Genomic DNA, 27852 nt, shown 5'->3' on the forward strand with positions numbered 1-27852 from the left:
GGTCCAACAAATTTCAACCCTCCTGAAACAGACACGGGGTCATAACATTTCCATTACATAATTCATTCAATTACCCTACATATTATACATTCAGGCATCACCACACTACTTTGTGGCCGATGCAAAAACATATCGTTTCATTCTCTATGAATATTTTATTTTTAGAACATAAATTGTTTGTGGAAATCTTGACACTATCAAAGGCCTAAATCCATTAATCTTTGTACTCTCTCTCTCTCTCTCTCTCTCTCTCTCTCTCTCTCTCTCTCTCTCTCTCTCTCTCTCTCTCTCTCCAGCTAGAGCCATGCAAGTATGGGCATATATCCAAATCACTTTATTTTCCAACTACACAGTTGGGAGAAAGACAATGAGATAAAATTATGATTATTCAACTATCGCAGACATCAACATAAATACCACATTGCTCTGAGCATTCTGTAGTGTTACGGGCAAGGAAATTCACTAAAGCTCTCTAAATGGCCCATGGCTCACTTTGTAATCGCATTGCATAAGCCATCAATGCAATATGAAAGATTGCTTCACCAAGCCCCCCATTACCCACATTCGCCATTCACTGCCTACTTGCAATTATTGTGTTTCAATATCAACTTTTATGTTTTGCACCAACAAGCGTACTTTAAATTGAGTACAAATTGCGACTTTTGAAAGCCCTTGCTGATGTAGAGTAAGCCTAACCCTTGGGAGGACAATGGTATGCTCAAGAAAATTAATAAATGCCTCGATGCACTTGGATCAACTTGATAAAAACCTTCACATCTGGATTGTCAAATAATTTGACTTGCTTTCAACTTGACTTGCATTACAGCAACAAAATAGATACCAAACATGTCGCAAGTCACGATTTTCCTTACAGAGCGATGAACACAGCAATATGAGAAGCAAAGGAAATTCGTACATTTGTCATTATTATACCTGCCCCCCCCTGCCTCTTTTTTTTGTACACAACTTACAAAGGGTTGGCTTTCATATTCAAGAAGATAGAAGTACACTACACGACAAGCTCATCTTCTAGATAGCTGTACTCGAATGTAAACTCCGTTTTGATACGCTGACACCTGCAAGACGAAGAAAAATCGGAACCAGAAGCAACACAACACAACAGCAGACCTTTGAATATCCACTCAAACTACTCACCATCCTTGCCCGAAGTCATCATGAAGAATATGGAAATCAAAATAGACGTATGTCCCCTGCTCATACTCATCCGTTGTCACTTTGGGCTCCTCATGTCGCTGGAACCATGTGTTGTATTTCTTGTGATATCTCCAAGACTGCTTCTTTAGCTCCCTTGCGGCCAAATATTGCTGGTATGTACCCTAAGGAAACACCAGAACATAAAAAGCTATCCAAAATATTGGCTATTGACCACAAAAAATAACTGAAAAAATAAAACCTGTTGGTAGTAGAAAGCAAAAAACAAAACATCTGTGTCCAGACGCTCCCAAAATGCAGGATTATCTATCACTTCTGCAGGCGTTTGAGGATAGCTCGAAGGAGTCACCGCAGGATGTCTCTGTCGTTCACAAAAAAACCAGATACTTGATTCCTAAAGCAAACACAAGCCTATTGTTGACGTGCGTAAAAGTCAATACATAGGAGTTCAAAAAGCAAAACGCACAGACTAACTCCAATACATGCGAAAATAACTGAACACAAAATGACATAGCTGCTTACAGGTGTGTAACTTCTGGATTGTTCTGAGTCCTGGGGTAAAGGCATTTTATGACTGGCTGCCTCAAGCATTTGCAGATTAAAAAGCTGATCATTGGGAGCTGTGCTAATTAGATTGTCCCCTATAGCTCCTAAGTCAGATCCGCTTCGGCGACCAATCACACCAGGTCCAGAAGCCGATGTTTGAGCTGACTGCACATTCTGACCCCCTGGTTCAACATTACTAGACCACCGGCTGAGCTCTGCAAGCGTACCCGGTCCAGCCACCTACCAAAAAAAAGAACAAGATACATGTTACATACCATGTTGCAGCCATTACATCGACCCCTATAACATAGAATGAGAAAAAGAACCTTACTGGTACATCAAAAGTGTCTGCATTTTTCAAATCATCCTCACTTTTGAAAGCAGGCCTGACCACCGGCTGAGCTCTGCAAGCGTAGCCCGGTCCAGCCCCTACCAAAAAAAAGAACAAGATACATGTTACATACCATGTTGCAGCCATTACATCGACCCCTATAACATAGAATGAGAAAAAGAACCTTACTGGTACATCAAAAGTGTCTGCATTTTTCAAATCATCCTCACTTTTGAAAGCAGGCCGGGCGTACGGGGTGTTTAATGTTGCGGTCTCATTCTTCACATCGTCCAGAAGTTTGTGTTGTGGATTCGACACTGAAAGGTCTCCCATTCGGGTGGAAGTGGACTCTGCTACAAATCAAGCAGGAGCATCTGTCAGTATGGGAAAGAAGTGAATATGAACTGTAAAGAGATTCAACCTCAAGATGGTAAGCACACCATTTTCTTTTCCCAGACCTCCTGTTGAAAGAGCTATCTGCTGAGCAGCAGGCATACTTGTGGCTTGTTGTTGTGCCTGTAATCCTTGTTGCAGGCCTGTTTGAGATGGAGTCGTGGGTGTGGACGTAACTTGACTTTGCGCTCCAAGAGTAAGACCTGACTGTTGCTGCTGCTGCTGCAAAACTGCGCTCTGCAACAAAGAACCTGGTTGATTTTGTAATAACTGCAACTGTACCTGCCATTGAGTTAGCTTGCACAATCTTGTGATGAATTGTGTTTGCAAATTAATGGTTGTCATATAGAATCAATAATTCTGCACTTTAAACAAAGTTTCACCTTAAGCCAAAGGGAATAAATAAAAAAGGTATGAATACAGACTTCACATTGAAACAGCATAACTTTTCATCAAATACCAATTCAAAAGGCATGCCACAATGGAGTCAAAGCAGCCACATCTTCTGACACATAACAGTTGGGTGGTTGCAGAAACACACTCCAAATATCCCTATGATATTCCTTATACACAGGCATATACATAGATGAAGCCAGAATAAGCCCAAATTCACCTTTAAAGGAAAGCACAACGTATAGACTCATGCTAGTCATCCATTTAGACTCATGCTAGTCATCCATTTAGACAATATAACCATCAGCTCCATCATGCATAGTATTCCCAGCTCATTGCATACTTCCAAATGGCACATAGCATACTTCTTTCAGCAATAAGTTCTACCTCCTCCTAACTTGGCAGGACACAACAAACTTTCTTCCTTAAAGAATTTTTCAGAGTTCGCAAACCCATTAGAAACATGCAGATACAGGTACGAAAGTTTCGCAATATTAAATAATACAAAGAACAAACAAGCAAAAACGAGAAACAATAGTTAGAAAAAGTCCCTTCGTTATTTCTCTTCTATTTTTAATATGCATCTCAAATCTTCAGTGCAAAACTTGTTAAACAAGCTTAACCTGCTTCTGATTTGTGGCTGCAAGGTGTGACATCTGTTGTGCACTTGCCAAGAGAGGATTATTATGCTGCTGCTGCTGGGAGACCTGCTGCAAACGTTGCAAAAACTTCTGCTTTTGATCAGGAGCTATCTCTGTCCTTGTCAAGAATTGACCCTAGAGCATTAGAAAAGAATGTGCGTAAGACAAGAGATCGTGAAGTTTAAGAGTGCCTCCTATATGCCATTCAGATAAACCTAGAGGGACGTGAATACATGCATAACCTAAACGACATACTTACTGTTTCCGGTGATTGGAAAGGAATTGCAGAGGGAGACCTCCATTGACTTCCGGGAGGAGAGAATATCCTACTACCTCCAATGATGCCTCCATCTGTAGACGATCCTGTCTCAGCAACAATGTCTGCTAGTTTCGAGGTAGGCTGCATAAATCTGCTTTGAGATCCAGATGGATTTAGCTGTTGTGTTAAACCTCCAGTCATTAACCTCTCGTCACCTGCCAAAGTACTTCTTTTACTCAAATCTGGAATAGACGATCCAATACCATGACCACTGGAAGGGGTCACTGCAGCGGAGCTGCTAACCATTCCAATGGAAACAATCGGTGAAGGCTGCCCAGCATTGGCGCTCAATGGCAGAGTTCCTCTTCCTCCACCTCTTGTGAGACTAAGATTGCGTCCTAGATAGCTTCCTGCTTCTTCTTCTGTCACAGCACTTACAAAACTAACAGGCGATGAAGGCACTGACTGATTGCTGATCTTTGGGACCCTAACCGATGACAATATAGTAGGGCTACCAACACCATTGGTACCATTTAATAGTGAGGTAGAAGGATTCACTGCAGGCACAGAAACTGACCCTACTGCAGGTGGGTCTTGCTGTGTCTGCAGGGGTGGTGTTTTGCTCCCACTGTCACCACCACCCTGCTGCGTACTGTTATCATCCGCAGGTTGAGACAATAAAAAACCATCTTTTGACACCTGCAAAGGACTCTCTCTCTCTCTCTCTCTCTCTCTCTCTCTCTCTCTCTCTCCCCAGCAACCGATGCTAGCTGCTTAGATCACACCTAGCTGTTTCAGATTCCATAGCATTTTATTTTGTCATTTTTGTTACTCTGACTTTATATCAAATCCATCACATTGTAACTTTCTGGTCTCATAGGTCATTCAGGCCTTCTGAAGACGTTATATAACATTTCATTTCATTTCTCTCTCTCTCTCTCTCTCTCTCTCTCTCTCTCTCTCTCTCTCTCTCTCTCTCTCTCTCTCTCTCTCTGCTGCTGCTCTGCCGCGCTCACCTCCCCCTGCTGCTGCTGCTGCTGCCCTGCTGCCCCTCGCGCTCCCGCTCGCCTCCCCCCCCTGCTGCTGCTCTGACGCACCACATCCCCGTTCCCGCCTGCACCCCCGTCCACCTTGCGTCCCCCCTGCCCCTTGCGCCCGCGCTGCGGTACTCTCTACGCGTAGCTTGTGCCTTCATTCCCTACGCGTAGAATGTCCCCCCCCCCCCCCCCTTCCCCCCTTCCCCTACGCGTAGATTGTCCCTGCCCTCCCCCTTTTTTTCTTTCACGCGTAGGATGTTTATCCTCTACGCGTAGGGAATTAAATTAATTTTTTTTATTTTTTTAAAGCCCCCCCCCCCCCCCCCACTCTATCTACCATCCCCCCCCCCCCCCCCCCCCCCACCTTCTCTCTCACTCTCTCTACCGTACTCCCCCACCCCCCCCCCCTTTTTTCTCTCCCACCGTGCGGCCGACTCCCCCCGCACGCCCAACGGCCTCACCCCCTTGCGGACGGCGAGCGAGCATGAGGAAGACAAACGATAAAGCCGACCCCCTAGAGAATGCCATTCAAAAATGTAAAAAAGAAATGACGGAGACCATTACCAAAATGAACCGTAGTCTCTGGGGCACAATAAACATACTCGAAGGACATGTGCTGATCCAAGAGAGCAAAATAAGCACGCTAGAAGACCGAGTGACGACCCAAGAGGAAGAGATCGCATCACTCAAGAAAGAACTCGCCGAAGCCCGATCAAGAAACACACTGGAAGAGGGCGAACTGCAACCCTCGGTAATCGAAGAAATCAACACGATCAAGGAACAAGTACGGGCCATCAAAGAGGGAGAAGAACAAAGAAATGACGACTTCTTGGGTGGATGTTCTTCCCAAAACCCAACAGAAGGAGGACGAAGCCGAGAAATGGATCAAGGTGGCCAAAAAAGGAAAAGACAAGGAGATAACGCCCACGTCCACACCAAACAACATCATTAACCAGACACTAGAGGAGGAGCATAGGAGAAGGGTGCGCGCTTTACATGTGAGAATTTGCGGTCTTAAAGACAAAGGCAATGTGGACGAGGAAGTAAAAGAACTCACAACCTTGATGGGGATTCATGAGCCGACACACACAAGGGCATGGAGAGTGGAGAACATAAAGAAAAACGGAGGCAGTGGAGAAACCTCAAAAGAAAGAGCACTCATCCTCCGTTTTCCCTCCATGGAGGCAAAGAAGTCTTTCTTGAAGAAAAGACCAACTCTTAAAGAGATTGGCATCTTTCTCGGGGATGATCTCACCCTCTCGCAAATCGCTCATATGCAGGAAGTAATGCCGGAGATTAGAGCGGCAAGGGGAAAAGGCAAGATCGCTTTTTACCGAGACGGAAAAGTGATAATACTTGAGCGACGCTCCACATGACGGTGCGAGTCTTATGGGACCACACTCAAAGTAGCTGCCTGGAACTGCAATGGATCTATGCGTCTTGATGTGGGTGCTTTTGAGGACAGCTTTACTGGAAGAGACATCATCTTCTACTCTGAGACACACCAGGCCCCTGGGCAATCCATGCCTCACATCAGTGGATACAGGTGGGAGACAGCCTACAGACAGGAGACACACTCAGAGCACAGAGGGCGGGGCTCGGGAGGAGTGGCAGTGTTATTTAGAGAGGATCTGCAGCCACTAATACATATAGCCCACAGGGACAAGCAGGCTAGGTACATGTGGGTAAGACTGAAAGCAAAGACAGGCAGATACCTCTATCTAGCTATTTGTTACTTCCCCCCGAGTACATCAGTTTATGCACCACCCAGAGGACAATCCACTTTCTCTATTTTGGATGATGACATATGGGAGTTCTCTAGAGACGGCGACATTATCATCCTCGGGGACTTCAATGCTAGGATTCCCCATCACCAAGCAGTGTTTTATGATACTTCAGAGGAGATGCTAAGAGAGATAGATGTGGCAGAAACGGGCCTTTCCAGACTATCACACGATAGGGAATATACTGAGTATGAGAGACACCTGATAGACATGGGCACTGCACATGGATTGGCCATCTTGAACGGCCTACAGAGATTTCCCGCTACGGGAGGTTTTACATGCTTCCCACACAGACATGGAGCCAGCACGGTGGACTATGTCATGGCACAACCGAACCTCATCTCTAGTATCCAGGATCTCACAGTTGGGCCCAGACCGGTCGGGGTGGCAGTAGATCATGCTCTGGTGTCAATGACCATCTCCTTCCAGTTCAGTGCAGCACACAGGCCACAAGTAGCAGCCCCTACTCGCTACACATTCACAAGGGAGACGGACTCTGTATACATGGACGGAATCTACCGACGCCTATGCACTGAAGACTCGGGGCGACCTCTGGAGGAGCTAACTACTATACTGACACAGACATTACATGAGGCAGCAGCAAAAGCATACCCACACACCCAGCCTGAGCAGAACCGCCGATCTGAGAGCATGCCTCAGAACAGCTGGTACGATGAGGAGTGCCGCCAGATTAGAGCCAGACTTCAGAGGGAGGTGTTGTTGGGGGACATCACTCACAGACGATCACAGATGAACTTCCGACGCCTGGCGCAGCGAAAGAAGAGGGCTTTTTTGGCTCGACTCGGGCAAGATCTATATCAGCTATTCTTGAGTCAGCACTCGCGCGAGGCGTGGCGGCTCTTTCATGAGCAGTCCCCCCCCCCCCCGCTATTTCCTCCACAGAGACCTGGGGTCAGTACGCATCATCTCTGTACACAGTACCTAGACAGCCGCCCCTCCCCAACCCCCCTGATCCATGCCCACACACATGTGTCTTTTTCACCGCTGAGATGGTGAAAAAAGTTATTGACAAGATGAAGACCGGGAGAGCATATGATCATGAGGGCCTAGTCGCTAAGCATTTCATGCATGCCAAAGACTTACTAGCAGAGCTTCTAGCAGTTATGTTCAACCGTGCCATGTGTGAGGGCCTACCGGACACTTGGAGCCTATCTACGATCGTACCTATCTTCAAATCAGGAGACCCCATGGAGCCTGGGAACTATCGCACTATTATGATTGGGCACACACTGGCAAGATTGTATGCATCCATTCTTGAGCAACAGCTGAGTAGATGGGCAGAGAGGGAAGGACTGCGGGCAACTGGGCAGGCGGGGTTCAGGAGAGGCTTCTCTACTCTTGACCACATCTTGACGCTCAGGGCCATCATCGAGGAAGGCAGATCTCATAGGAGACGGATCTACTGTAGCTTTGTGGACTTCCGCAAAGCTTTTGACACAGTACCCAGAGCTAGATTGATGCGCAGATTACAAGAAATGGGAGTACCCATAGAGCTCATTTGGGGGATCATGGCATTATACAGATCAGTAGTAGGGCATGTACGCACCCCGGAGGGACTCTCAATACCATTTCACTCCACTATTGGGGTGAAGCAGGGTTGCCCGCTCTCTCCTACTCTTTTCGGTATGTATGTGGATGAGGTTTCTGACTACATTGACAGAGACGGGGATAAAGGTGCACAGTTGGCAGGGACATGGATTCCACTTTTGTTATATGTGGACGATATTGTGTTGATCTCCGAATCCCCAAAGGGCATGCAATGCCAATTGGATGCTTTGCATACGTTTGCCCACGAAAGTGGTTTTTCTGTCAACCTTGGTAAAACCAAGGTTATGGTGTTTAATACCACCCCACAGTGGATCAGGAGATCAGCACCTACATTCACATACGGCCAGGAGACTCTGGAGTACACAGACACTTACACTTACCTTGGAGTGGTTTTTATTGGACCCACATTCTCACTCAGAAGAGCAACCGAGACCAGCCTGAATAGAGCCCACGCAGCATTGGGTAGATTAGAGAGGATGTGTTTGCAGGTTCAGTTTCAGGAACCCCGGACGAAGCTCTGGCTTTTTGACACCTTGGTGGCCTCAGCATTGCTCTATGGGGCAGAGATATGGGGACCTTCATTGGATCACCACGGGAGGCCGGGTCGCACAGACGGATGGGGGAACATGGAGAAACCTCTCGTCTCTATGATCTCGCGGCTCATTAGAGCCAAGGCATCAGTACCACGGGCCATTATCCGAGAAGAGCTGGCGGCTCCCCCACTAGTGGTAGAGACGCTCACCAGATCAGTCTCCTTCATAAACCGCACATGGGAACTTCCCAGAGACAGATATGCTCGCATAGCACTTGAGTCCTCTCGACAGTTAGCCATACAAGGAGATACAACATGCTGGTATGGGGAGATGACATCATGGTTTCAGGCGCATCGGTTCAGCATAGACAAGCTGCCATCATTCCAATACTCTCATTGGATGCACCATCTCTCATTCTTACACAGTCGGAGATCACCAAGCTCATCCGCCAAGACCTGACCCAGCTAGACACCAGGAGGACATGGATACAACCAGCACAAGAACTAGGCACGAAGTTGGCTTTCTACAGAGACCACCTTCTCCAGCTTACGGAAGATGGTTTTGTGATGGGACCCAGATACATGGATACCCACCTGTCTCATGGGATACGATGTGCTATTGGCCAATTACGCACATCATCTCACCAGCTGCGGATTGAAACCGGGAGATACAGCGAAGTACCAGCAGAGGCCAGGACATGCCCCTTGTGTAACATGGAACCTGAGACAGAGCTGCATTACACATGCCGCTGCCCCGTCTACTACGAGATACGAGGCCGCTTCCATTGCTTGTTCAGAGAGGGTTTTGGACCACTCTCAAGAGTAATGGGATACGAAGATCAAAGATGCCTGGGTTTGTTCTTGCTCGAGCTGCGCAAACACAGAGAGAGCCTGATGAATGGCGAGGCTGACCAGTCTCAAAGACGGATTACAGACTTCTTCAGAGCAGACACGAGACAGCCGCAAGAGCCACTCCCACAGCAAAGCTCCCCCCCGTCTCACACCAAAGGCACACTGATTGACCGAGCGATTGAACTTGGGAAATCCAGGCGCCCACGATTGCGCAAGACTACACAGCATCGACGGAGGCTACGTCAAAAGATTCAGAGCACTCTGGCCAGGCATGCACGACGCCCGGTCAGACTACTACCCATGGAGAAAATTGATGAGATTCGCCAACGACCGATGCTAGATCTTTTGTGATTCAGCTATCCCAGCTAGCCGCCCATTTTTGTTTAGTTTTCGGCTTAGCTCACATCGACCAATCTAGAATCCCATAATATATATCTTTGTTTTGTACTGTTGATTAGGTTATTTTGTTACTCTGACTTTGTATCAGATCCACTACCTTGTAACTTTCTGGTCTCATAGGTCACTATGGCCTTTTGAAGACGTTAATATAACATTTCATTTCATTTCTCTCTCTCTCTCTCTCTCTCTCTCTCTCTCTCTCTCTCTCTCTCTCTCTCTCTCTCTCTCTCTCTCTCTCTCTCTCTCTCTCTCTGTGTGTGTGTGTGCGCGTGTGACCTGCTGCACTCTCTCCCAGCATACGTGACCTGCTGTAGCCTGCTGAAGCTGCACTCTCTCCAGCGCGCCTGACCTGCTGAAGCTACGCAAGCTGTACTCAGCCCCGGCGCGCGTGACCTGCTGAAGTACCCGAGCTGCACTCGGCCCCAGCGTGCCCCCCTTTTCAACGTACTGGTCCCGTCCCCTGCAGGTTTCTGCAACATGACATTCCCCAGCCCCAGCACCCCCCCCCCCCCTCAAACGTGCTGGTCCAACCCCCTGCAGCAGTCAAAAATGTGTCCAGGCAGTTTCTTTCAAATATCAGAGCAGATTCCCAATTTCTGCAGTTTCTCACAAAATAGCAGGAAGTAGCAGATTTCAGATACAGTAAAACTCACAAGTTGCAGTTTTTTAGAAAATTGCAGAAATGGAATATGCCATGTATGTGGAACATGTATGTATAATGTGGAAGCCTGGGTGCGTGTAGATCTCCGCAACATTTCGTCTCGTCCATCTGTTAGTAACGACCAACCATGAGGAAGCAGAATGACAAGCCCAACCCCCTAGAAGACACGGTCCAAAAGTGCAAAGAAGAAATGGTCGAGACCATTAACAAGATTAACCGCCACCTTTTAGGTACAATAAATCTGCTCGAAGATCGTGTTCTGGCCCAAGAAAGCAAGATCATTGCACTGGGAGATCGTGTGACAGCCCAAGACGAAGAGATTGCGTCACTCAAGAGGGAGCTCACAGAGGCACAATCACGAAATACACTTCAAGAAGGAGAACTGCAACCTTCAGTAATAGAAGAGCTCAACACGATCAAAGAGCAAGTGTGAGCCATCAAAGAGGAGGAAGAGCAACACAGAGAAATGACGACCTCTTGGGTGGACGTTATTACAAAGACTCAACAAAAGGCCAATGATTCTGCCCGAAACCCTAATTCTGCTAAAACCCTAACCCTAAAATCAAAAACCCTAATTTTGCACGAAACCCTAATTTTGTTGAAACCCTAACCCAAAACCCTAACCCTAAAATCAAAAACCCTCATTCTATCTGAAACCCTAACCCTAAAATCAGAAACCCTACGAAGAAGGAGCAAAAGAAGAAGAAGAAGTTTTACAGACTTACAAAGTCTTGACGAGTGACCTATTTTTAAAGAAGAGTTCCCACCAACTTATGGGACCCCGTTCGATGGGGCCCAAGTGACATAAAGGCATTAAAAATAACGCAAAACACACTCAAAAGACTTTGCACATCAAAATATGATGATGTGGCACCTGTGGACGTCCCGAAATTCGCGGCGGATTTTTAGGGAAATCCCGAAATTTTAGGAAAGTGATTTCTTGGGGTCAACTTTTCATATTTGATGCTTTTAGACTTTGGGCCTTTAAATATGAGCCTTGGGGGCCCTCTTTGGCACTTTTTAGAGTGCAGATTGCAGAGCAAGTGCTCCCCGACTGTTGTACTTTGCGAATCAACAGTAATATAAAGAAATACCGAAAGGGGCGCCAAGGTTTGGGGCCAATACTCTCTGGGGTGGAATTCCGCCACTCCGTGTTGCGTGTCGTCTCTCTCTATTTCAGTTTAGTTGTTATTTGAAGTCCTTAAAGGTAGTTTAGTCTGTTCTTTTCTGTTGGCACGTGGTGCCCGCCTTGTGATAGTGGTATCAGAGCATCAGGCGTGTGCTTTTCTGAAAGCATACCGGTCCTACAAAAGAGCAGACAGAGCTATTGGAATTATTATGTGAGGTATCTTCACCCGGACTTATTAGCCACTCCCACCCATACTTCATCGCGCATCGAGCGCGCTCCCATCTTCACCGCTCATGTCTTACAAGGCATAAGCCAATTAAGATCACTTGCAAGAGAAGGATCCAGATTTGTTTCAAGTCACTGTTTTTCTCAGAAGCAGTGCCATGCAGCTGTTGATGTCTACAGCTACCAAGCAGCATACTCCAAGTACTTGGCAAGCTTTCAAGAAAAAAAGAAAAAAAAAATTGCCCAAAGTTATATGGTTTCTGACATCTTCCTTCAGAGTGCAACTTCTGGCAGAGAGGGGTATCTTGAAATGCTTGCCATGGACACCCTATCAGATTATATCTTGAAATTTCTCGACATCTCTCAATAGATGTCTCTTCTTGAGTTGATAACCTTGGAAGTTCGATGTGATTGCTATCTCTTGAGACTACCATCGCCGCCAAAGCAACACTGTTTGTCCAAGAGCTGACGGACCATGCTGTGCTTGGCTACGAGCTCATGGAAGGAACCTAACCCTAATTTTCGGTGCAAGTTTCAAGATGGAAAGGCAATCGACTTTTCGAGCTCGACTGATGTCGAGATTGCTTTGTTTGATCTTATTTGGTGATCCTGTTTGCAATTTGTTTGAAATGGATGGTATCTGTTTTGAACCTGTTTGGGTGCCGATTTGAATTGTTTGACTCTCGTTTGATACTGGTTTCAATGATTGGTGATTTTACTTCCCGGTGGAGAAGTGAGAAATGATGTTTGAGAATGCTAGTTTATACTCATGGCCCGGACCCTTGTGGTTATTTGCGGGGGGAGTATTGAATGATTGAAAAGTGTTGTTTCTTTTTTACTCATGGCCCGGACCCTTGTGGTTATTTACGGGGGGAGTATTTTTGTTGTCACTCATGGCATGGACCCTTGTGGTTATTTACGGGGGGAGTATTGTTCTTGTTACTCATGGCCCGGACCTGGATGGTTATGCGGAAGGAGTATTAAGAAGTCTCAGGAGTGGTTACTCTCAGCACCTCCAAACGACGCAGGCTGCGGTCTGGGGGGCGTTTGGTTGTAAAAGGCCTCTATATCTCATGGCCCGGACCTTTTAGGTTATTTGCGGGAAGAGTGATGAGGGAGTGGTTGAACAGCTCATGGCCCGCACCTGGATGGTTATTTGCGGGGGGAGTGTTCATCGGCGCCTTTATGTTTCTATGTCTTGTAACATGCATATGTAAGCATTTGTGTTGCATTGTGATGTGCCAACTACTGAATATTCCTAATTGGATGAGATTACCTAGGTATGTAATTTTAGTGCATCAAGACACCCGTGGAAGATCAATACAATCTGGGTGCAATAGCTAATTTTACTACGCCGGAATATCAAGAGTTCCGATTTGGACGAAAGGAGAAGCTAACTCCTTGATCAAAACAGCCGAAAGAAGAAGCTAACTCCTTGATCAAAAGAGCTGAAAGGAGAAGCTAACTCCTTAATAAAAAGAGCAAACTGATTGTCCCTGGGAATGTCCCTCGGAAATTTTTGAGCTAACTTGAGTTGTTTTGCAGATATACTGTAATCGAGGACGATTACTCTCTTTCAAGAGCGGGAGATGTAACAAACTGCTGACGTGTCAAAGCCTAAAGAATGGAGCCAACTTACAGATGTGGCCGCGAAGCCTAAACCCTAAGAAGAACAAGTAACAGAAGAAGTGTCACAAAGTGATGACGTGGTTGCCCAAGAGCAGAAACCTTAACCCTAAATTCTGCTTGAAACCCTAATTCTGCTGAAACCCTAACCCTAATTCTACACAAAACCCTAATTCTGCTGAAACCCTAATCCTAAAATCAGAAACCCTACGAAGAAGCAGCAGAAGAAGAAGAAGAAGTTTTACAGACTTACAAAGTCTTGACGAGTGGCCTATTTTTGAAGAAGAGTTCCCACCAACTTATGGGACCCCGTCCGATGGGGCCCAAGTGACAAAGGCATTAAAAATAAAGCAGAACACACTCAAAAGACTTTGCACATCAAAATATGATGATGTGGCACCTGTACGGACGTCCCGAAATTCGCAGCGGATTTTTAGAGAAATCCCGAAATTTTAGAAAAGTGATTTTTTGGGGTCAGCTTTTCATATTTGATGCTTTTAGGCTTTGGGCCTTTAAATATGAGCCTTGGGGGCCCTCTTTGGCACTTTTTAGCGCGCAGATTGCAGAGCAGGTGCTCCCCGGCTGTTCTACTTTGCGAATCAACAGTAATATAAAGAAATACCGATAGGGGCGCCAAGGTTTGGGGCCAATACTCTCTGGGGTGGAATTCCGCCACTCCGTGTCACGTGTCGTCTCTCTCTATTTCCGTTCAGTTGTTATTTGAAGTGCTTAAAGGTTGTTTAGTCTGTTCTTTTCTATTGGCACGTGGTGCTCGCCTTGTGATAGAAAGTCATGTCCCACCGTATGCAAGGCATCGTGGAATTGATGCAACAGAGAAAGGGGTAGAGAAATTATTTTATTAGCCTACTTTGAGGAGAGATATGGATGCCTTTGTGAGAGCATGGGTGATTTGCCAAAAGGTCAAATTTGACCGACAAAAGGTACCAAGGTTGTTACAGCCATTGCCGATTCCGAATAAGCCATGGGAATGGATTTTATCTTTGATCTTCCAAGAACACCGACAAAGAATGATGGTATGTGGACCATTATCTACAGGTTCAATAAACAGGCCCATTTCATTCCTATCAAGAAGATAAAATCTGATCAGATGCCACGGTTGTTCATGTACAATGTCTTTAAGTACCATGGTATGACACAGAGGGGGGTATGTCACAAGGCGTGGCAACTGCTAACCTTAGTTGTTGGTTTCTTTCCAATGATTTTTATTTAATATATGGGATCCTCTTTTTAAGGTTGCAAATGACCAGATATTGTATGGCCAGTGTGAAACGGTCAACGGCCGAGAGTTTCACCCGCAGACAGGAAGGCCTCGTCGCCACAAGTTGGTCGGGCCGACCAACACTGGAATCTGAGCAATAAAAGTATGTCTAGGCTCAGTTCAAAGTCATTTAGGCCCCTCACAACACTTAATACTTGGTGGGTACTAGGAAATTAACTCAAAAGAGACATAGTGGACACTTGGCAATACTAGAGGCTTCAGAAGGTCAAATCTTGCCACCTCAGCCAATCTTGGGCGCTAGAATCGATTTGGGGAAGTTTGGGGCTGCCTCTCTCTCTCATTGTGACTACAGAGTGTCTGTGACTAGTTGATGCAGGTGACGAAGCTTTAATGGAAAGCTTGCCTTCTCCCTTGCACTATGTAGTGTGTGTGACTACAGAGTGTGTGTGACTAGTTGATGCAGGTGACGAAGCTTTAATGGAAAGCTTGCCTTCTCCCTTGCACTATGTAGTGTGATGCCCAACTCGAGGGGTACTCATTTGTATGTACAGTTATGAGGGTTCATGCGCATATGCCAAGGCAAGAGCCTCTTGTCCAAGTACTGGATTAGCTAATTGCTAATCCCCTGTAGGTACAAGTGAATTCGAAAAAAAATTCACGAGAAATCTTGTACGATTCGGAGGGCAAGTAGTCCAACAGGTGCAAGAGTACAAGGGCTTGCTACGCATGCGTTCGGCTCGCGAAACGGAGCCCAAAACAGAAAATTACAGCCTGCTGTGTAAATTTGCATGTTTAGGGTTTCGGCCCTAATCGGTCCCTTATACCCCCAGGACATCCGGGGAAGCGAGGAGATCTGATCTGGCACAATTTAAGGGTAGAAAACAGAGATTTTGCGTGCTGCAGATTCTCGCGAGGTTTTGTAAAGTGTACGTATGCGCTGGGACAGTCATCCATTGCGTGGGGATTTTGTCTCTGAAGTTTCCTAGTACAGTTATGCTACCGAAATCGGGCCAGAACAGGTCCTTTTCAGCCCGGATTATGAGAGAGAGCTCGTAGGAAATTTTATTCCCTTTTTGATAAAAATAAAGAAATACAGAAAGGGGCGCCAATCTTTGGGGTGAACAGGTTGTCGATGTTTGCTTGGAGCGCACTAGCTTCCAAGCAGTGTGTGTTCGAAGTGTTAATTCCAGTTACCAATTTTATTTGCAAAGTTTCTCTGTGTCCTAAAGTCTAAAGTAAAATTTTGGGTAAAAGCCAAAGTCTACCACCCTACGGGCCGGTTTCACTAGCAATACAAGAATGCCAAACACCATGAAGCAGCAAGGAAAGAAATTCTAAGACCCCTCTCAAAACCTGTTGCTAAAATAGCAAATAGAAGTCACGGGTACAATCATCTAAGAAACAAATCTTCATATCACGTGACGATGTCTGGTTCATTGTCCACTATAGGACGATACTTGGGATGATAGATCTCTTGCCGAATTCACCCCCAAACATAGTGATATTGAACCTCTATATGTTTGGTTTGAGCAAAACATTGGGTTCTAGGCAAGAGCAGTGCAACTCCGATTGTAGCACAAAAGAATTGTAGCAACAGTCAAGAAATCCCTGTTCTCCCCCTCTGTCGATGAAAACGCAACCATGAGTTGCCGCTTGCTGCTCCATGAAATAGGTCCCGAGCCAAGTGTAAGAAATACTAGTTACCAGCCCAATCCGAGACACAAAGTGCGAAGAGCACACTGTCAATGGTGCTACCGAGGCTCGTTAGAACAACAAGTAAATGTAGGAAGGGCAATTGTCCAACAAAATAATAGACGTGGGAAAGACCTAAAATCCCTTAAATATAAGTAAAAAGGGAAATCCCACCATCTGGCCCAATAATGACCAGATGGAATCTAGAAGGCTCCATCCATGCGATCTACATGCAATGCAATGGGTGGCCAGCCCGAACCAACCACTAGCATACAAGAATGCCAAAAACTAAAAAGCAGCGGGGAATGAAGCTTTCTTGACTACATACTACAACATCCCCACTAACATCATCCATGCCCAATACACGGTGAGTTGCTCTCATGTGGAGATGCAGGGCAAGATCAGCCATAATGAACCCCAACAATATCCAAAATTATACATTTAGCCCCAACACACTCCCATCCTAGTAGTATTAACATAGGGGTCCCAAAACTATGATACCCTACACCCATCCGTTACCACATGACCAAACTAACTACTATTGCATTCATATTGTACTTACCCCATCACATAGGTATGCATTGGGTTTTACAATGTTAGAGCTCCATCCATAGCCACCCTCCCTCTCCTACATATGACTATACCCATGTATCATTCACACCCACTCACTTACACTTGTATTTGTTGTACTGTACTTTTTATGACATCACAGGATACAGGCTATTCTTATACGATTTTGCCGCATGATTAGTTTTTTTTTGTCTCTACACGACATTAATCTAGCCATCCTCCCTCTCAGTGTGCACGTGCACACATCTTGGTCAATTTTTAACTTGTGCTTTATAGAAGTGCTTCAGAAATACTGTACTAAGCTTTTAAACAGTTGAGAGCCCTGCTTCTTTCAAAATTCCACAACCAACAATCATAAAGTGCCTAAGCTAGTATAACCCCTGCTGTACAGTATATAACTAACAAGCTTACACTCTTTCATTTGCACTTGGACAAAGATCAAGCAAATCCATGTACTCCATACCAAAACACTTACTGACCTTTTCTTTGTTCAAAAGCACTGAGGTCACGCTAGCTATCGACTCCATGTTTTCTAAGGCCTCAATCTTTTCAAGAGGTATTGAAGAGTAAAACTCATCCACATCAGCAAATTCATCGAAGTCGTCCTAGACATAACAAAGGAATGAGCTGTCACCAGCACGTATCTTATTACAATGAACCTACCCAAACGCTTGTAGCAAGATACACACCTGATTACGCTCGACATAGTCTTCAACAAGGTCTTTGACTTCATTGACCTGTTCGGGGCTCACACCATCATTGTCCAAAAGCCTTAAAATTTGTTCAAGCTTGATAATGTGCTGCTTATGCCTACTGATAGACTCCTCTAAATGTATCTGAAATACCAATCAAAGTTTAAACATTTGAGAAACCAAAAAACCAAAGCAAGCTTTTGTGCAGCAAGTTCATACATCATCATAAGAAAGAGCTCAATTACCAATCTATTTGGTCGGCTTTTCCCCTTCTTTACTGTCAGACCCTCCAACTCTGCCTCAAAAATATCCACTTGAGACTCCAACTCACTGACCTGAGCCAAGTGAGGCAACATCAAAGGTTGGGAATATTATACTTGAGCTGATATCCTACTAAGCACACCCACACATAACCTTTTGAGAGTATCAAGCACTGTAGACGCCAAAATTAGGTGTTCTCATCTTGTGGCATTGCCTTTGAGGTTATTAAGATAAGACAGAAATACAAAGCAGTGCATGCACAGACATACAAACATAAAGTCCTCATAATTTTCAAAAAGAAAAATGTTTAAAGACATGATACACACCATGTTGTTCAGCCAGTCTCTTGATTCACCTTTAGCTTTCTCTCTAGGATCCTGCAAAAGATAAAAATCATCATGAAGGATATCATAATGGTAAATCCAACACTATATAATTAAGTATCATCAAAGTATCCAAATCTAGAAAAAATTAAAACTCATACATGGAAGAGCATAGCGTGGCAAGAGAAGGAGAAGGTTTGTTTTTAATAAAGGCTGAGAATTAATCTTGAAATGCCAAGACGCCTCAGCTGCATGCACCTCTTGCCTCTCCCTCTTTTTTCTTTTGTCAGAACATCTGCCCACCTCCTGGTACAACAAGCCTAACAATGGACTAAGAACGAATGGAAAAGTTTTTTGGGGAGAAAGAGCCAATGGCAATTGAATCAATGATGTAAACCACCATTGTCTTTCGTATGACCCACAAGCCCCTCAACACAAGGTCGCCTGAAATCACCCAACTGACGAATAATCTACTCAATAACAAACTGAGACTGAAAACTGGAACATAGCAGCCAAGACAAAAGCAGTCGTTTCGTCGTTTCGAGGCATTTTGTTTTCATCCGTTTCGAAAATGCCAAGAAGAAACATAATACGAAACACACATATTTCTAGAGATCATATGAAACCTAATATTTAGAAGTCTAGAAGGCGGATACATCCTATATACATGGTCATACAAGTGGTAAAATATGTCTACACATCATACACTATATGGCTAATTTTTAGCTTTGAAAATTAGACCTTACCAAGGGCAAGCCGAGAGGTGTCCACCACATGCAAGAAGAACCCCCACTACAATCCGTTTGTGTGCTAACGAGCCACTAAAAACCAGTAATCTACCGAATCTGGCGTCCATCCCAAGCCCGAGTCAAGAACACTGCCAACAGACCATTTGTGGTCCCTATGGTGCCCATGCTCTCGTATTGTTGTGTAAGGTGCAACGGAAGTGAATGTTGAACTTTGCTCAAGATGAGTGCTCCGAACTGTGCTCAAGGGTTCCTTTTACTACAGAAGGGAGAGCCTCCCGTTCCTTAAGTGATAAGAGTGCAAATGATCACAAACAAAGTGGCAGACACTGTGAGTGAAGGTGTTGAGACTGAGAGAGAGAGAGAGAGAGAAGAGAATATGACACCAGAAGAGTTGTCAAACCCTCCTCCAAGGGCCCTTCTCTCGATGGCGAGAGAAGTCTATGCTATTGATTGCACAAATCTGATACAAGGTGCTGATGCTGTCAGTCTAAGTGATGCTATGTCGAAGTCGACGGTGCGGACGACGATGACGATGCTAAGGTTGAAAACCGAATGCTGCGAGTCGGTCACTGTTGCGCCAAGTCTAGGCTGATCTACAGACTTGATAGCTGAGGAAAAACGCTGCTTCTTAGGGCTGGAAAAACGTTGGGACAGCGATGCAAAAACGCTGGTGTAGACCTCTGAAAACGCTGCTAATCTTGGCCGAATGTCACAAAAATACGGAATCGTAAACTGACGTTTAATTGCACTTCAAATACTCAAGAGAATTTCTATGGCTGATCTGCTGAAAACAGCCCTAATCGAGGTGATTAGGGGCTGAAAACAGAGAATTACAGCAGCCGCACTCTGCTAAGAGAGCGTCTACGGCAGCTTCTCGCGATGAAACCTCACCAGAAGGTGTCTATGACTGTGAGATCCCTTGTTCTTGACAATGGGAGCACAAGGCTACCACATATGTCGCAAGGGGCTGCTCTCAAGCTTCAATGGAGGGCTCCACCGCGTAGAGCACGCTCACATTAGGGGGGGTAGGTGCACTGCCAACCCTGAAAATGGGGGAGGGGGGCTCCTAAATAGCCATCAGGGAGAAGGGACGCTAGGAAGAGAGAGAGGGTGAGAGAGAGTGAGAGAGAGTTAGTTTGCATTGGTAAGTGTGCCACTTGGCACACTTACTTTAAAAACTTAAAAACCATTCAACTTTTGACTTTAAAAACTTCTAGCTCATTAATTAAAAATGTGCAACTAACTAACAAATGCTACCAATGATTCTTTTATGAGAATACCAAAGGTCTGCCGGCGCAATGCCGCACTTGCACTGCACCGCCTTTACCTGTTCACACTTGTCCGGCCGCCTGCCCGGGCACAGACCGTTAAATTTAATTTAACGAAACTTACCCTAAGGCTTTATTAGCTTTATTAGCCTTAGGGTCACTGTTCTAAGGACCCCATCTCATTCATGTGCTTGTACTGACGCGCGTATTTTTCCTGAGCCTAAAATCTGAGGCTACTGCTTACCCCTTTCTGAAGACCCGATTTCCCAATCACTAGGGCTTCAGGGTAATTTCTGCTAAGGTCCCTCTGAGGTGTTGTGGCTCGCATTTAGGCTCACTTGAGGCCTTAGAACTGCTAGGTCTATTCTGGTGTGCACACAACTAATTAGATGATTCTGTTCTCGTAAATAAATTAATTATTTACAAAGTCTGACTTAGTTACATCCCTCTTGGTTCTAAACAGTTGACCTCAACTGTAGAGCGTCAACATAACTGTGCAAGATGTCAGGGTAGTCCTTAAGATTGGACTCAGTCATCCACTTTGCATCTATAGGAGTGTAATTCTTGAACTTGACTAAATACTTTCAATGTAGACTCCCCGACTTGAGTTGTATCTACGAGTGGTGTATTATCTGTTCAGGTTGAAGGATTTCCTCAGTCTCTTCGACTTCTGGAGGATCTTCTTGTACGGGCGCCACTGGAGGAGGTCCAACATATGGTCGGAGGAGACTGACATGAAAAGCATTGTGGATGCGCCAGTGAGAAGGCAAATCCAATCTGAAAGTCACATCATTGACTTTATCTGTAATTTTGAAAGGGCCGTAGAATCTATGGGAAAGTTTGACAACTTTCCCTTTGCCGACCCGCTTTTTCAATCTAGCTTTCTCAAACCGAAGCAGGACATATTGTCCTTTTTCAAGATTGAGATTCCTTCTGTGCTTGTTTGCTTTTCTCTTCTGTTGCTCTTGAGTACGAAGAATCACTTGCTTTACTTGTTGATGGGCAATATCAATATTGCGCACAAATTCATCTGCGACGAAGATGTTTTCTTTGGTCACCATAATAGGAAGTAAGAGTTGCTTCCCGTAAATAATTTCGAAGGGGGCTTTACCAGTTGAGGAATGTATGGTATTATTATACACAAACTCAACTATTGGTAAGTACTGTTCCCATTCGGATTGTCGTTCCGAAACATAGCACTTGAGGAGATCTAAAACAGTGGCATTAGCGATTTCGCTTTGACCATCTGTTTGAGGGTGATAAGCTGATGAAAAATCAAGCTTAGTTCCCAAGTTTTCCAACAATGCCTGCCAAAATAGACTAGTCATGCGGGAATCTCTATCGCTGACAATAGTCTTTGGCAATCCATGGTGTTTAAAAATCTGAGCTAGAAATATTCTAGCCATGTGATCAGCTTTGATCGTCTTCTTTACTGGAAGAAAATGGGCTTGCTTACTGAATCTGTCTACTATAGTCCAGATTGCATCATTTCCATTCTTGGATCGAGGAAGATCCGTAATAAAATCCATGGCAATACTTTCCCATGGCGTGTTAGGCACAGGGAGCGGCTGAAACTTGCCATAAACTTTATGTCTGTCATATTTTACCTTTTGGCAAACTAAACACTCACGTACATATTTTTCAATGTCCGCACGGAGTGTTGGCCAAAAGAAATACCTTTCGAGGGCACTAGTGGTGGAAGCAATTCCCCGATGCCCGGCATAAGGAGAATTATGTGCTTCATCCATCACCTTTTGTCGTAAGGACTGAGCTATGCATATTGCTTGTTGACGATAGAGTGTATTATCCCTGATAGAATAAGGTGGCTTTGAGTGACCAGCTTGAAGATCTGCCCAAATTGTGGCGAAGTTTGGATCTTGAGGATACATCTCGCTGAGAGATTCTAGTTCCTCATGATAAATTGTTGTTAGTGCATTGATCTTTGGACGCCTGGAGAGAGCATCTGCAATTGCATTCTTTGTTCCAGAAGTGTGTAAAATCTGAAAATGAAACATTGAAAGAAAGTTGGCCCATCTCATCTGCTTTTCTGATAACTTTCTCTGTGTGAGAAAGTAGCGAAGACTTTGATGATGTGTCTTGATTATAAAATCAGCTCCTAATAGATAGTGTTTCCAAATGGAAAGAGCATGAATTACTGCCATTAGCTCTTTTTCGTATATGGAGGCATGCAACTCTGCATCTTTAAGGCGCCGACTCTCATAGGCTATCGCGTGACCCTCTTGGTTCAAAACTGCTCCTACACAATCTCCAGATGCATCGCAGTATACCTCGAAAGGTTTGCGAAGATCAAGGACGGTGAGAACAGGTCCGTGACTGAGTAGATACTTAAGCTTTTCGAAAGCTTGTTTTTGTCCAGACCCCCAATGGAATGGAATCCGCTTCTTTGTCAGGTCACCGCAGCTCTCCTCTGCTAGGTCGGGTGCCGAGAATCTTGCAGATGACCGAAGTCGCCTACAATCGCTCTACCTCTCCGGCAAGGCTTGCTTGCTCTCTCGGCGAGAGAGCAAGTCGAATGGTGGGCTCAACGGGGTCCGACGAGGGGGCTTCTAACGAGTCCCTCTGTGGCGAAGCTAGAGCCTCTATCTGTGTCTACTACTGTGGCGAAAGAAGAGGGCGACGGAAGGATGCTGCAATAAGGCGTATAAAGCACTGCCCCAGTGACTGACGCGGTGCTGGAGGGGCCGAATTGCAAGGATAAGTCGGGGTGAAGAAGAAACACAGGCGAGCAACGGACGGGAGGGAGGGGGGCTGGGTGACAGCAGCGGGAGGGGATGGCGGGGGCAGCAGAGGCGGGCAGGCAACACGGATGGGCAGGTAGTGTGGGCGGGCACTGGCGCGGTAGGCAGGGTAGCGGGTGGGGGAGGAGCGGGCAGCGGGGGGGGGGGGGGGAGGGGGGGAGCGAAGGCACAGCGAGGGGAGCAGCAACAGCGAGCGCAGGCTGCAGAAATAAGTTACTCATCACATATTAGTTGTTGGTTTCTTTCCAATGATTTTTGTTTTATTTTTGAGACCCTCTTTTTGAAGTTGCAAATGGTCGGACATTGTATGGCCAATGTGAACGGTAGTTTCACCCGCAGACGGGAAGTTGGTCGGCACTGGAATTCGTATAGTAAGAGGATGTCTAGGCTCAGTGCAAGATCATGTAGGTCCCCCCCTCGCACTTTGCAAGTTGGTGGATACTAGGAAGTGAACTCAATAAAGGCATAAGGCATAAAGTCAAGGTCGGATCACCAACAGAAAGTATTCGATAGTTGGGCCACATTGCACTTTTGGATGCGGACCCAATGAGGATAGATGGTCAGATGACCAGTGGGAGCCCAACGGAAGCATCTCCTAAAAATTAGGGAACTAATATTTTGGGCCATAAAATGTGTTCGCGTCGTTACCTTCGAAATGACAAGGGGAACATTTTACAACTTTGCCGCGAAGTCAACTGGGCAACCAGTCAGGAGGTTTTTTGGCAGCAATCCCGAAACGGAAAAATGCCTATAAACGCACCAAGTGGTACATTTTTTTGCACTTTCCTCTTGCATCAAGAAGTAGCGCTGAATTTGTAGATGGGAGACTCATTTTTCAGCTTTTGGTCACAGGTTAAGAGCTATGGAGTCCTTCCTTTCCCTTCTATGTACAGTGTGGTGCTAGGAGTGATGCTCTGCACACTACACTGCTCTCTCTCCCCCCTACGTGCAATTATGTGATGCCCCACAAGAGGGCTCCTCATTTGACTGATGTACAGCTATGTGGTTTCGTGCTTTTGTGTTGTTGTGCTGAGGCAAGAGCCTCCTTGAGCAAGAACAAGGGTAGGTAATTGCTACTCCAAAGTAGGCACCGGTGAGGGTCATAACCTCACCATAATGGTGCGTTTTCAGCGCTGTGTATGCGCTGTAAATTGACTGTTTTTCAACCATACGGACGCCAGAACCATTGGGAACAGTGCCCCACTGGCAGAGGACAATTCGGGGACTGTTTAGGGCTGAAAACAGTGCAAAAACCAGTAAATACAGCGAGCTGAATTTACTGTTTTTGGGCAGAAATCAGAGGGTTTATGCCAGTGGAAGTGAGTACCAGCAGGGGAATTGATTTCGTGCAAGTTTTGGGGTTATTATGCTGCCGAAATTTGGCCAAAACAGGTAGTATCTAGCGGGATACAAGTAAAGGATTCCCAGGACTCTACTTTGTCTCGAAGTAAAAAGAAATACCGGAGGGCCGCCAATTTTGAGGTCTACAGGTTGTCGGCGTCTGCTCGGAGCATTCTAGCTTCCGAGTCGTGTGCGCGCTTAAGTGTTAATTCCCGTCACAGGTTTCCTTTGCACGTTCTCTCTGTGTGTCTAAAGTAAAGAATTTTGGGTGAAAGCCAAAGCCTACTGCCCTACGGGCCGGTTTTACCCATGAGCTTATGAATGCTCTTGGATTTTGGCTTCAAACAATACCTCCGGATCTCTTTCGATAAGCCACAACAAAACCACCCAACCTACTCCAAAAAAAGGGATCTTCTAAATAGAAGCAACTAGCAAAAAGATGTTCCAAAACCATTGATAATATGTAGCCCAAGTATCGTCTATTGAAGTCCACGTCGTGATGACGTCCTCTTCATACTCCTCCATCAAACACGTCAAAGTGGAGTGTCTTTTGAACTTTACCCACTTCTTGGGTGCTTCCTTTTGCATGAGCAAGCTCAACCACCATGTCTGTGCATTACCTTTCAAAAAAGACGTCTTTTGTACCTTGGAGGCTTCGGAGGAAAAAGCGATGTCAAAATGTTGTATGAATGCAAGAGCTCGACGAACATCCTTGACGATTGAAAAAGTGTCAAACTTTATTGCTTGACCCTCATCCTTGAATGCGTTAGTCTTCTTTTCCTTTCTCTCACTATCTGAATTATCGGAAGAAAACGAGGTTTCTTCCTCTGAATTGCTAGATTGCTTTCTGTGCTTTCTAGGCTTTCTTTTAGATTTTTCTTGGTCTTTCGCTGCTTCTTCCGCCTTTTCTCATCCTCACTGGAAGTAGAGAGAGAGGAAACGTCGAAACTCTCCAAAGACAAAGAAGAATCGGGGTCGTCCTTGAAACGAACACGCTTCTTGGATCTACTAGCCATCTTAAGAGTCAATTTCCGGCCTAGGACCCCATAATGTCAATTTCCGGCCTAGGTAACCAGGGTGATCCTCTAATTTGCTTTTCTTCTTGTGCTTTTCATCAATTGACTGATCTACTGCTCTACAGCGTCGTCAAACTCTTTTTGCGAGTACAGCTTCTCTCAACTCAACTTTGCTTTTGTCTTCATGGCCAACCTGAGAGGTGACTACTCAGTAGACGGCTTCTCGCCATCTAAAGTTGACCTCTTCAGAAACTTCACATATTTCAGGTCTTTGGAGTACTTCATCATTCTCTTCAACCTGAGTTGATGTCGGTACTCCATCTTGTCGAGATCCCCCGCTAGAATGTCGCAGGGACGGGCACCACGTGCCAACAGGAAACAACAAACTGAAAAACTTTAAGCACTTCAAATAACAACTGAACTGAAAGAGACGCACAACACAAGACACGGAGTGACGGAATTCCACCCCAAGAGAGAGCACTGGCCCCAAACGTTGACGCTCCTTTCAGTATTTCTTTATATTACTTAAACACAGTACATTGTCGGTACTCCACCCTCTGCACCTGCGCACTGAAGCATGCCAAAGAATGAGCCCATGGCACATATTTAAAGGTTGTTGACCTAAAAAGCTGTTACATTAAAAGCTTCAAACTCAAAAGCATCTGGTCCAAAAAACACTAGCGCCAAAAGCTGCCGGTGCGTTTTGCGAAAATCCATACAGTTGCCACGTCATCAATTTTTACACGTTAGTAATTTGCAACATCCCAGACCTGGTATTAGATTCGCCACATGTAACCTTTTGGTCTCATAGGTCACTTTGGCCTTTTGAAGATGTTAATATTACATTTCATTTCATTTCATCATCTCTCTCTCTCTCTCTCTCTCTCTCTCTCTCTCTCTCTCTCTCTCTCTCTCTCTCTCTCTCTCTGGTTATGCCATTTCCCTCTTGAATAACAAGTCTTGAGTTCAACTCTCCTCGTCGGATAGATCTTTAAGGTCTCTTGTGATAGTTTCCTACGACGTTAAAATTCTCCTCTTCTCTCTCTCTCTCTCTCTCTCTCTCTCTCTCTCTCTCTCTCTCATGACATATATATATATATATATATATATATATAAGTATATGTAAGTCAGACTTCTAGGGTGAAACACGCTAAGAAAGCTTACAGTTTTAGGCTGTTGACCAAGTCCCTCTTTGGAAAAAGCTTTGGTTTTGGTTTCTTTTTCACAAACTTTAAAGCGTTCCATCTCCCGTTCAATTAGCTTCCGAGCATCCAACAAAGCCTGCATGGTGCTTGATGTCAAAATACAGATGGGTGTAGATAGGCTGGTAAAATAACTCTGAATCAAAGCCATTGTGTTGCAATAAACCATTAAGTTCACAATGTATAAACCACGACAATGCTGTTAATAAAGATTTCACTTTTGATTGTAAACCCTGGAATAGATTATCACAACAAATAGATTCGACCTTCTTGTCCTTAATTTCCGAAGACTGAAGCCAGGTTTTGATCTGGTCTCTGTATCTTTGTAGCTTCTTTATTTCTTTCTTCAGGTCTGCCTCAAATTTCTCCTTCTGGTTGGCATTTTCGGTGTCATAGACCTGAACCAACAACAGAAAATAACAAGAAGAAGACCAAAGAAGTATGTTCCTGGCAAAACTCAAAACATTCATATTATGTAAATTTTAGCTTCACAAGCAAAAACGAGCGATGCCACAGTACTAATGTTCATGCATGATGCCACAGTACTAATGTTCATGCATGAAGATCTATATGCATAATTTAGAGAATACATTCTTATTGGTGTGATGTCAATGTTTTAGGAAGGTCTCAATGTTAAGACTATGTGCGATGGGTGGGCATTTCGGACAGTTTATTAAATGCAGAGGCATGGATGGGCATGAATGGAAGGAATTGTGTTTATGTACACAGCCACTCCGCATGTGCGCGGACACAAATCTGTAAAACCATGTCCAGAGCATGTTGTTTACAAGCAGACCCTGGACAGATAAGTGTGGACAAACCTTGTTCCAAATGCTGTCAAAAACATCGACTCCTTCCTGAACCTTCTTCAAAACCTTGTCGATCTCACCCTGTAACTTGCGCGTAGCACCCATGGCAGTGACCGAGCTAGAGACAAGCTAAAAGACTCTCAACTCTGCGACTATGCTTCTCTCCGCAAAGCAAAAGATGTCTGTCACGCTCCTTGAACTGCCACAACACAGTAGCTATGCTGATTCGAAACGCGGCTGACTGATGGAGTTGAGAACGCGATGTAAAGATGGGCGGGAGGATGGAGCGTTCACATATACACTTTAGAAGTGAGAACTTTTCCGAAGTCATTGTGTACTAGCAATGTCAAGCCCAGTAGGGGGTTTTTCACACATAAAGA

The 27852-nt window shown here is 45.1% G+C and overlaps 1 protein-coding gene across 6 annotated transcripts; it reads right to left on the reverse strand.

Annotated features, from left to right (window-relative positions):
• Window positions 1–776: 776 nt before the first annotated feature.
• Window positions 777–27772, reverse strand: LOC147454140 (transcription regulator NOT2/NOT3/NOT5 family protein). Of its 6 annotated transcripts, none has more exons than XM_086516166.1 (15): window positions 27485–27772; window positions 26930–27061; window positions 26626–26742; window positions 18332–18382; window positions 17990–18079; window positions 17742–17888; window positions 17532–17657; window positions 3737–4435; window positions 3460–3612; window positions 2491–2680; window positions 2240–2400; window positions 1696–1959; window positions 1415–1567; window positions 1156–1337; window positions 777–1076 (listed from the first exon to the last, which is right to left on the reverse strand). In XM_086516166.1, the coding sequence occupies exons 1-15, from the start codon at window positions 27575–27577 to the stop codon at window positions 1010–1012; spliced, it is 2625 nt and encodes an 874-aa protein (XP_086372292.1). In that variant the 5' UTR covers window positions 27578–27772; the 3' UTR covers window positions 777–1009. The 6 variants fall into 6 exon arrangements, with proteins under 6 accessions (XP_086372292.1, XP_086372288.1, XP_086372289.1 ...); XM_086516162.1 differs by having other exon boundaries at window positions 2491–2725; XM_086516163.1 differs by having other exon boundaries at window positions 2491–2719; window positions 27485–27771.
• Window positions 27773–27852: the final 80 nt, after the last annotated feature.

The sequence above is a fragment of the Adiantum capillus-veneris genome, chromosome 7 (assembly GCF_014529385.1).
Source record: "Adiantum capillus-veneris isolate H3 chromosome 7, ASM1452938v2, whole genome shotgun sequence".
Classification (NCBI taxonomy): domain Eukaryota; kingdom Viridiplantae; phylum Streptophyta; class Polypodiopsida; order Polypodiales; family Pteridaceae; genus Adiantum; species Adiantum capillus-veneris.